Source organism: Protobothrops mucrosquamatus, unplaced genomic scaffold (genome assembly GCF_001527695.2).
Source record: "Protobothrops mucrosquamatus isolate PMUCROS unplaced genomic scaffold, P.Mucros_1.0 scaffold1729, whole genome shotgun sequence".
Classification (NCBI taxonomy): Eukaryota; Metazoa; Chordata; class Lepidosauria; order Squamata; family Viperidae; genus Protobothrops; species Protobothrops mucrosquamatus.
In genome coordinates this window covers 342119-352164 of record NW_015387876.1, presented here as the reverse complement: position 1 = coordinate 352164, position 10046 = coordinate 342119, and the positions used below count along the sequence as shown (strand labels likewise).

Sequence of the window (10046 nt, the reverse complement as noted above, 5' to 3'; positions counted from 1 at the left end):
CTCCTCCCTGGTTGAATTGGCCAAGAAGTGTTGGCATCTGAAGGAGATTCACTGTTACTGCGTGGTTAGCCAAGACGTGGTGGATGCGTTTCTCTCGCACTGCCCTGGTTTGAGAGATTACACTCTTTCCACCCAACTCTTGTCTTGTATGTTACCAGTTATGTGCCCCTAACTTGGCCAGCGTGCAGGTGAACATCCCTGACTCTGAAGCGTCAATGCAACACGATTTGGGGCGCCAAGGGGTACGATGCACTTTCTTCCCATGGAGTGGGCAATTTAAATAAAATGGTTTTATTTAAATTGCTTTTTAAACCGCTTTCTTTTATTTTGATATTACTGTACAGATCCGTTTTATTAATCTCCTGATCCGGGCACATACATAAAGGATCTTTATTTTTATTTTTTTTTATAACCCCCCTCCCCCCCAAAACCCCCTCTATATATGCACAGCCGGTCACGGAAAGAAAAGCACAGAATTCTTGGGAACAATGCAAACTTTTGTTTACTCTGCATTCTGAATTTTCATTCAGCTGCAGATTTTAAAATTTTTCTAACTCTTGTTAACACCGTGGTAACTTTGGATTCACAATAAAGATTTGCACATAATGAACAGTTTGTGGTTTTCTTGCTGTTTCTTTAAATGCTTGCCTGGGCAAAAAAAAAATCACTTTTGTTTTTGTTAATGCAGGTCCCAGGTTGCATTAAGTTAAAGTCAGAGATGCAGAGCCTGCTGAGTGAAGGATTTAAGTAGCCTCTGAGCATCTCTAGATTTTGGTTCTGACTTGTGGCTTCTCATGACATCAAACGGCTCAGTTTCCACAATGGAAAATTCTTCTGTATTTCTGTTTTTAATTGCGTTGAAACTAAAGTTCTTTCTGGAGAGGTACAGGTATTCCTTGCTTAATGACCAGTTGCTTAGCAACCATTCAAGATAGGAGGAACTCCCCACTCCCAAAAAAGGTACTTATGACCTGATTCCACTGGCTGCACCCCCTCTGCAGTGGTTTAAGCACTTGGCAACTGGCTCACCTCTACGTCCAGCTGAAGCATTCTGGGGTCCCGTGACCAGGATTGACGACTTTGGTTTCCGGCCTCTAAAAAAAATCACCTATAGGAATACATAGATCCACTTAACGACTGTGGGATTTGCTTAAGGACTACTGCAAAAAGAAAAAAGTCATAAAATCCAGTACGGTCATGTGGGTCCCTCGACTTATAACCATCATAACTCTCAAAGAAAATTCTGGGTTCCATTACAGTCCTAATTGGAGGATTACCTGTAGTGATATGGGATGATGACAAGAAGAGCCACAGACAATGGTTAGATAAGAGGCAGCTGAGCCTGCAGAAGGAATTGGGGGGGCTGACAGATGTCTGAGAAGGGACCCTCCCTAGTTTCCTGGAACTGTAAAAGCAGATGGGGGAGGACTTGCAACATTCTGTTAATGCAGCCTTATAATCGAGATAAGAGTTGTTATTTATGGTTGTGCTTCCCGTCTGGACAACCTCTCAAGGTCTAACCTCAAATCTTGCAAAGTCTGAAAAGTATTTCTGCCCTCCTCTCCTTTGACTGGGGGGGGGGGAAATTAGGGAGGGTCTCTTTTGTAACGCTCCCCTTGGCCTCTTCCCTGTCCCTTTCGGGGGACTGAACTGTCTTCCACACGCTGGTTGTCCAGTCTTCGGCTCCACCTTCCTGTCTGCCAAGGTCCTTCCCACATGTTCTTGGTAGTTCATTGATTAGGCGGTTATTTACAACCAGGTAGACAAACAGTAAATAAGAACCTGATCAAGAAAGAAAACAACCGTCCCACCAAAACTGATAGGACATGGGGCTAGTATATAAAATGAAAGCAAATCCACTCCTTTGTAGCACTGAAGATGTTACCTAGCTGGGTCATGAAATGTCTGCAAGAAAATAACCAAGCTCAGAGAACTCAAGGACCCCACAGTCCTCCTCCTCCTCCTCCTCCTCCTCCTCCTCCTCCTCCTGATAATGTTAGCTAGTTTGGATAATGAAACATCTGCAAGAAAATAACCAAGCCCAGAGAACTCAAGGACCCCACAATCATTCTCCTCCTCCTCCTCCTCCTCCTCCTCCTCCTCCTCCTCCTCCTGATGATGTTATCTAGTTTGGATAATGAAAAGTCTGCAAGAAAACAGCCATGCTCAGAGAGCCCCAAGGACCCCTCATTTCAACCGTGAGCTGCTCTCCGTTCTTTACTCTACAGGTTAGAGTGTTTCTCTTCGAACGATGCAATCGTCCCTCGCCTTCGCTGCCCTCCATCCCCAACTCCTTTGGGGTTTCATCAGATTAAAAAGTGGTCCGTAAAAACTGCCTGAGCAACTAAGCTGCGGACCTGAAGGGGCTAGCTAGGGGCAGATGGCTTTTCATTCTCTCCTGCAGGTTGTGTAAGCACAAGAGGAGTTAGTAGGTGTTGCCGGTTCCTCTTCTCCGCCCCCCCCCCCCCAGTGATTTGCTGACCTCCTGTGTTTGTGCAAGCCCGTGTATTCTCTTTGCATGATGCTGCATCTTTTTTCAAGGCATTGTGCGGCTGAATGCAGGGAGCTTTCGCTCAGAGCATTGTCCCCCCCCCCCCGAGCCCACCCCATTAGCCATGTCTGCATATTGTGATGTGTTTGGAGCNCTCCTCCCTGGTTGAATTGGCCAAGAAGTGTTGGCATCTGAAGGAGATTCACTGTTACTGCGTGGTTAGCCAAGACGTGGTGGATGCGTTTCTCTCGCACTGCCCTGGTTTGAGAGATTACACTCTTTCCACCCAACTCTTGTCTTGTATGTTACCAGTTATGTGCCCCTAACTTGGCCAGCGTGCAGGTGAACATCCCCGACTCTGAAGCGTCAATGCAACACGATTTGGGGCGCCAAGGGGTACGATGCACTTTCTTCCCATGGAGTGGGCAATTTAAATAAAATGGTTTTATTTAAATTGCTTTTTAAACCGCTTTCTTTTATTTTGATATTACTGTACAGATCCGTTTTATTAATCTCCTGATCCGGGCACATACATAAAGGATCTTTATTTATTTTTTGTTTTTATAACCCCCCTCCCCCCAAAACCCCCCTCTATATATGCACAGTCGGTCACGGAAAGAAAAGCACAGAATTCTTGGGAACAATGCAAACTTTTGTTTACTCTGCATTCTGAATTTTCATTCAGCTGCAGATTTTAAAATTTTTCTAACTCTTGTTAACACCGTGGTAACTTTGGATTCACAATAAAGATTTGCACATAATGAACAGTTTGTGGTTTTCTTGCTGTTTCTTTAAATGCTTGCCTGGGCAAAAAAAAAAATCACTTTTGTTTTTGTTAATGCAGGTTGCATTAAGTTAAAGTCAGAGATGCAGAGCCTGCTGAGTGAAGGATTTAAGTAGCCTCTGAGCATCTCTAGATTTTGGTTCTGACTTGTGGTTTCTCATGACATCAAACGGCTCAGTTTCCACAATGGAAAATTCTTCTGTCGTTCTGTTTTTAATTGCGTTGAAACTAAAGTTCTTTCTGGAGAGGTACAGGTATTCCTTGCTTAATGACCGGTTGCTTAGCAACCATTCAAGACAGGAGGAACTCCCCACTCCCAAAAAAGGTACTTATGACCTGATTCCACTGGCTGCACCCCCTCTGCAGTGGTTTAAGCACTTGGCAACTGGCTCACCTCTACGTCCAGCTGAAGCATTCTGGGGTCCCGTGACCAGGATTGACGACTTTGGTTTCCGGCCTCTAAAAAAAAATCACCTATAGGAATACATAGATTCACTTAACGACTGTGGGATTTGCTTAAGGACTACTGCAAAAAAAAAAAAAGTCATAAAATCCAGTACGGTCATGTGTGTCCCTCGACTTATAACCATCATAACTCACAAAGAAAATTCTGGGTTCCATTACAGTCCTAATTGGAGGATTACCTGTAGTGATATGGGATGATGACAAGAAGAGCCACAGACTAGAGTGTTTCTCAACCTTGACCATTTTAAGGCATGTGGACTTCAACTCCCAGAATTCCACAGCCAGCAATGCTGGCTGTGGAATTCTGGGAGTTGAAGTCCACATGCCTTAAAATGGTCAAGGTTGAGAAACACTGGACTAGACAATGGTCAGATAAGAGGCAGCTGAGCCTGCAGAAGGAATTGGGGGGTGGGGGCTGACAGATGTCTGAGAAGGGACCCTCCCTAGTTTCCTGGAACTGTAAAAGCAGACTTGCAACATTCTGTTAATGCAGCCTTATAATCGAGATAAGAGTTGTTATTTATGGTTGTGCTTCCCGTCTGGACAACCTCTCAAGGTCTAACCTCAAATCTTGCAAAGTCTGAAAAGTATTTCTGCCCTCTTCTCCTTTGACTGGGGGGGGGGATTAGGGAGGGTCCCTTTTGTAACGCTCCCCTTGGCCTCTTCCCTGTCCCTTTCGGGGGACTGAACTGTCTTCCACACGCTGGTTGTCCAGTCTTCGGCTCCGCCTCCCTGTCTGCCAAGGTCCTTCCCGCATGTTTTTGGTAGTTCGTTGATTAGGCGGTTATTTACAACCAGGTAGACAAACAGTAAATAAGAACCTGATCGAGAAAGAAAACAACCGTCCCAACAAAACTGATAGGACACGGGGCTAGTACATAAAATGAAAGTAAATCCACTCCTTTGTGGCACTGAAGATGTTACCTAGCTGGGTCATGAAATGTCTGCAAGAAAATAACCAAGCTCAGAGAACTCAAGGACCCCACAGTCCTCCTCCTCCTCCTCCTCCTCCTCCTCCTCCTCCTCCTCCTCCTCCTGATGATGTTATCTAGTTTGGATAATGAAANCCCCCCCCCCCCCAGTGATTTGCTGACCTCCTGTGTTTGTGCAAGCCCGTGTATTCTCTTTGCATGATGCTGCATCTTTTTTCAAGGCATTGTGCGGCTGAATGCAGGGAGCTTTCGCTCAGAGCATTGTCCCCCCCCCCCCGAGCCCACCCCATTAGCCATGTCTGCATATTGTGATGTGTTTGGAGCAGAGCCAATGCCTCTGCTGATAGGGGTCCTGTGGGGAAAAGGGGTGTTTTCTCAGCTCTGCCTAGGACACTAAGTGGCTCTTTCCCCTTCTGATCTATGCAAAAGAGAAGAAGGGGGGAGCATTGTTGCAAAAAACGATGGTGTGAGAGTAGTTTTGTGAGTTGCGACACCATGCAGGACTCAACCACAGCCCTTGCTATGGACGGTTACACCAGCAATGTGCCGGCCTTCCTTACCAAGCTGTGGACTCTGGTTGAAGATCCTGAGACGAACCATCTTATCTGCTGGAATACGGTGAGTCGAACTCATGTTTGGGGATTTAAAGGGGTGACCGAAATGCAGGCCGAAGTGCTTGGAACACGGCATCCAGTTTTGGTCACCACAATGTAAAAAAGATGTTGAGACTCTGGAAAGAGTGCAGAGAAGAGCAACAGAGATGATTGGGGGACCGGAGGCTAAAACATATGAAGAACAGCTGCTGGAATTGGGTCTGTCTAGTTTAATGAAAAGAAGGGGACATGATAGCAGTCTTCCAATATCTCAGGGGCTGCCCCAGAGAAGAGGGAGTCAAGCTTTTCTCCAAAGCCCTTGAAGGCAGGACAAGAAGCAACGGATGAAAGCTAATGAAGGACTGAAGCAATCTAGAACTAAGGAGAAATTTCCTGACAGTTAAAACAATCAGTTGAACGACTTGCCTTCAGAAGTTGTGGGTGCTTCCAACACTGGAGGTTTTAAAGAAAAGATTGGACAACTGTTTGGCTGAAATGGTATATAGGATCTCCTGCTTGAGTAACAGGTTGGACTAGAAGACCTCCAAGGTCCCTTCCAACTCTGTTATTCTGAAATTGGGTAATCCATTCCAGTTAAAGCAGCTGGCAGGAATTCAACATTAAGTTTTGTAGGACTGCCTCTGCATCTCAGATTGTGAGTTTCTCAACTGTCTGTCTGAACGATCGTAGGTGTTTTGTTTTACTCAGAACAATTTCAGTCCACTGTCCTGTTGAATTCTAAGGAAGGCCCGGTCCTTACTTTATATCAGAGGCTGACAAACTTTGTGGGCTGGTGCTGATGTCTAAATTATTTTGCAGTCTCCCCCCCCCCCCCAAGAGATGTTTGATTGTAAGTGGATCATAGATGATGGTAACAGTGATGGTTATATCAGCCACGGCAATAATGAAAAGGGTGATAAGCATACTAATTTTGAAAGAAGGTGTTGAGTTCTCAAAATAGCTGTTGTGATGGACTCACCAGATCACAAAAAGCCTCATTTACTGGAAGGCAAATAAGTGAAGTTTCTGTTCCTCTTATTCCCTCCTCCCATTGATCTGTGCCTCAGGAAATGATTGTGGTCCATGAAAGCATTATTACAAAGGATTGTGCTTCCCTGCATGTCATGTTTGAGAGAAAGAGAGAGAGAGAGAGAGAGAGAGAGAGAGAGAGAGAATCTAGTCTACTGAAAAGGAGGACTAGGGCTGACATGATAGCAGTGTTACATTATTTGAGGGGCTGCCACAAAGATGAGGGGGGCAACCTATAATCCAATGCACCAGAAGGCAAGACAACAACGGATGGAAACTAAGCAAGGAAAGAAGCAACCTGGAAGTAAGGAGAAACTTCCTAACAGTGAGAACAATTAATTAGTGGAACGGCTTGCCTCCAGAAGTTGTGGGTGCTCCATCACTGGAAGCTTTCAAAAAGTATGAAGCATGAAGAAAATGGAATGGAAAACTGCTGGCCAGTGGGGAAAAATCTGGCATATCACATCTACATACCTGGCCTGCTGAATTTCAGAGACAAGATGTCCGCTTACTCAACCGAGGAATTCCTTGGACCCCGTAGCTGACATTTGACACCATTACAAAAGCTTATGCACTTGGGGTTGGGGGCACGATGGTTCTAGGACTATTCATCTTTGTGGCTAGATGGGATTGCGCTGCCCCAAAGAAACCCCATTCAACTCCCAGAATTAGCTGTCTGGGGAATTCTGGGAGTTGAAGTCCACCCAAAACGTTCCAGCTGGGGAATCTGGGAGTTGAAGTCCACCCATCTAAAAGCGTGGCTGACTTGGGAATTCTGGGAGTTGCAGTCCACCCATCTTAAAGTTACCTTTGTTGTTGTTGTTGTTGTTGTTAATTGCGAAGTCGTGTCCAGCCCATCGCGACCCCATGGACCACGTTCCTCCAGGCCTTCCTGTCCTCTACCATTTTCTGGAGTCCATTGAAGCTCACGCCTGCTGCTTCAGTGACTGCATCCAGCCACCTCCTTCTCTGTCGTCCCCTTCTTCTCTTGCCCTCCATCTTTCCCAGCATTGGGCTCCTCTTCAGTTAGTCCTTCCTTCTCATTAGGTGGCCAAAGGACTTGAGTTTCAACTTCAGGATCCGGCCTTCTAAAGAGCAGTCGGGGTTGATCTCCTCTAGGACTGACCGGTTTGTCCTTATTAGCAAGGCTAGCATCTGACCAACTTTGGCTCACTGCTGTAAAAGTTAAGCAGGTTTAAAGTTGTTGTTTTTTTCTCCCAGGATTGTAGAGTACCCTGGGTAGTAAAATCGGTGCCCCGAAGAAATCAACCATTAATCATTTCCATTTCCGGAAAATGACATTTGCCCATCAAGGGAGACAGAGGGCTTTGAAGGTGGGTCTAATTCTGTCCTGCTTTATTTTTATTTTTATTTCAGAATGGCACCAGCTTCCATGTTTTTGATCAGAGTCAGTTTGCAAAAGAAGTCCTGCCCAAATATTTCAAGCACAACAACATGGCCAGTTTTGTCCGCCAGCTGAATATGTGTAAGTAACACTGGAAACTCGGGGAGGTTGGGGTCCTCTGAATGCTACTCTACTACACCCCCCCTCATCTCTAACCACTAAACGAAGGCTTGTAAGTCAAGGACTGTCTGTATACAAGACAGCTGCTGGCCTGCTGGTATTCTGACTTTGCCCTGAGCTGAAGTCTCCAGTTTGCTGATGCAAGAAAGAAGACTAAAGTAGATGCAGACATGCCCAAAGTTATGACATTCCCCCCCAATATTTTACCTGGTATTTTGGTTAACTTGAAAGAATAAACTGTCGCTCGAAGCCACCCAGAGTCACTCAATAGCGAAATGGATGGCATCCAAATTTAATAAGTAAATCAGAATAAAACAAACTATACTGAATAGAAAATGCTATTATTATTGTCACAATATTTATATCATGGCAATTTGTATTATAAACTTATCTAAAATTATGCATAAAATTATGTAAGAACGTTATAAAATTATAAAGTGCATATAATTGCAAGTGTTGAGTCACACACTTGCCATCTGTTTCTCAATACAGATAGTCCTCGACTTATAACCACAATCGAAGCCAAAATTTCCATTGCTAAGCAAGATGGTTGTTAAGTGAATCACCACAGTTATTAAGTTAGGCACACAGCTGTTAAGTGAATCTGGATTCCCCCCTTGACTTTGCGTGTCAGAAGGTTGCAAAAAGGGAATCACATGACCCTGGGACTGTCATAAATATGAGTCAGTTGCCAAGCATACGAATTTTTACTATGACTGCGAGGAATAGAAACCCTTCCATTCTCCACCGTTGAGTCGGAACTGAAGAAGCTTCTTGGATGATAAGCGAAACGTCTTCAAGAGAAAAAACCAACACCAGTTGCCTTTAGAAGAAGCACCTTTGGGACAACCATGACCTGGATGACTGAGAATCTCCAGAGACATCCCAGACAAATGGACGTCCAATCTTGCTCTGTTATTGTACTCCACAACAGGAGAGTAAATAATTTCCTATACAGTAATTCTGCGGCAATGGGAAAGTAGCTTAGCTCTTGCACAGATGATCCTAAACTTAACCACCACAAGCTGAACCAGGAAATTGGCCACTATAAGCTGCATTGTTATGAAGTATTGTGTGACCTCCAGTCCTTTTACTAGATTTCTGCTGTCTGTTGCATGCAGATGGGTTTAGGAAAGTGGTAAATATCGAACAAGGAGGACTCGTGAAGCCCGAACGTGACGATACGGAATTCCAGCATCTTTATTTCCTGCAAGGTCACGAGCATCTTTTGGAGCTGATCAAAAGGAAGGTAGGAGATGCCTTGTTAACATTCGGCAAGGTTCGTCCAGAAATGCGTTCTGAAATTCCATTTTTACAATTGCAACCCGGGTGCTTTGCCAGAATCTCCATTTCCCTGAGCTGGGAATTGCGCTCCCTTGTTTGAAATTTGAGGGGTATATTGTGTTTGGACAAAACAGTGGGTGTGAGAGCGATTTTCATTTTCACACACATACACAAAAATCCTGCTGTTGGCCGGGGTGGCCAGCTCCCGCTTCCTTTTATTGTGGGGAAGTAAAATTGCATTGGCAGCACACCAGAAAACCCCTTTGTATCGCCAGAGTGGGCAGGGCCAAACTTTTCATTTGGTTTATTGGAGGGCTGGAAGCCTTTTAATGTAGCTTCCTTAACACTTATGTATTCTACATCAGGGGTCCCCAACCCTGGTCCATGGACCGGCACTGGGCTGCGCAAACAAGCAAAACCCCATCCAGGGGATGCAGGCAGCACACGAAACCACACACACAGTCTCTCTCCACGGAACCGGTCCCTGGTGCCCAAAAGGTTAGGGACCTCTGTTCTACATCCTACAAAGAGATCAAACCCATTTAGGTCCTTAACTCTTAAGCTGAAAGAAGTCATTCGTAAGGGGAGATGCTACTCACCTCTCCCACTCTGCATTCCAGCAGCCATGACAGACTCTGCTCTATCAGACCTGAAAGTGGGGCACATTCCAGCAAAACAGTGTTGTGACTGTGAGCTGGCACCTTTCAGGGGTATTGGACAGCATTCTCCTATCATCTAAACCAGGGGGGGCTCCAAACCTGGCTACTTTAAGACTTGTGGACTTCAACTCCCAGAATTCCCCATGGTTGGCTAGGGAATTCTGGAAGTTGAAGTCCACAAGTCTTAAAGTTGCCAAGTTTGGAGAGGCCAGATCTAGAGTTTGGAAGACACCAAGCTGAGCTGTAGATCTTTAAAGCGCTCCATGGCATCGGACCTGGATATT

The 10046-nt window shown here is 45.2% G+C and overlaps 1 protein-coding gene across 1 annotated transcript in view; it reads left to right on the top strand.

Moving 5' to 3' along the window:
• Positions 1–5167: 5167 nt before the first annotated feature.
• The window catches only part of LOC107293763 (heat shock factor protein 1), a 12190-nt gene continuing 7311 nt past the window's right edge, over positions 5168–10046 (top strand). Inside the window, exons 1-3 of the mRNA XM_029285457.1 lie at positions 5168–5290; positions 7672–7780; positions 8941–9068. Coding sequence (XP_029141290.1) covers positions 5168–5290; positions 7672–7780; positions 8941–9068 — 360 coding nt within the window. The remainder of the gene's footprint in view (positions 5291–7671; positions 7781–8940; positions 9069–10046) is intronic.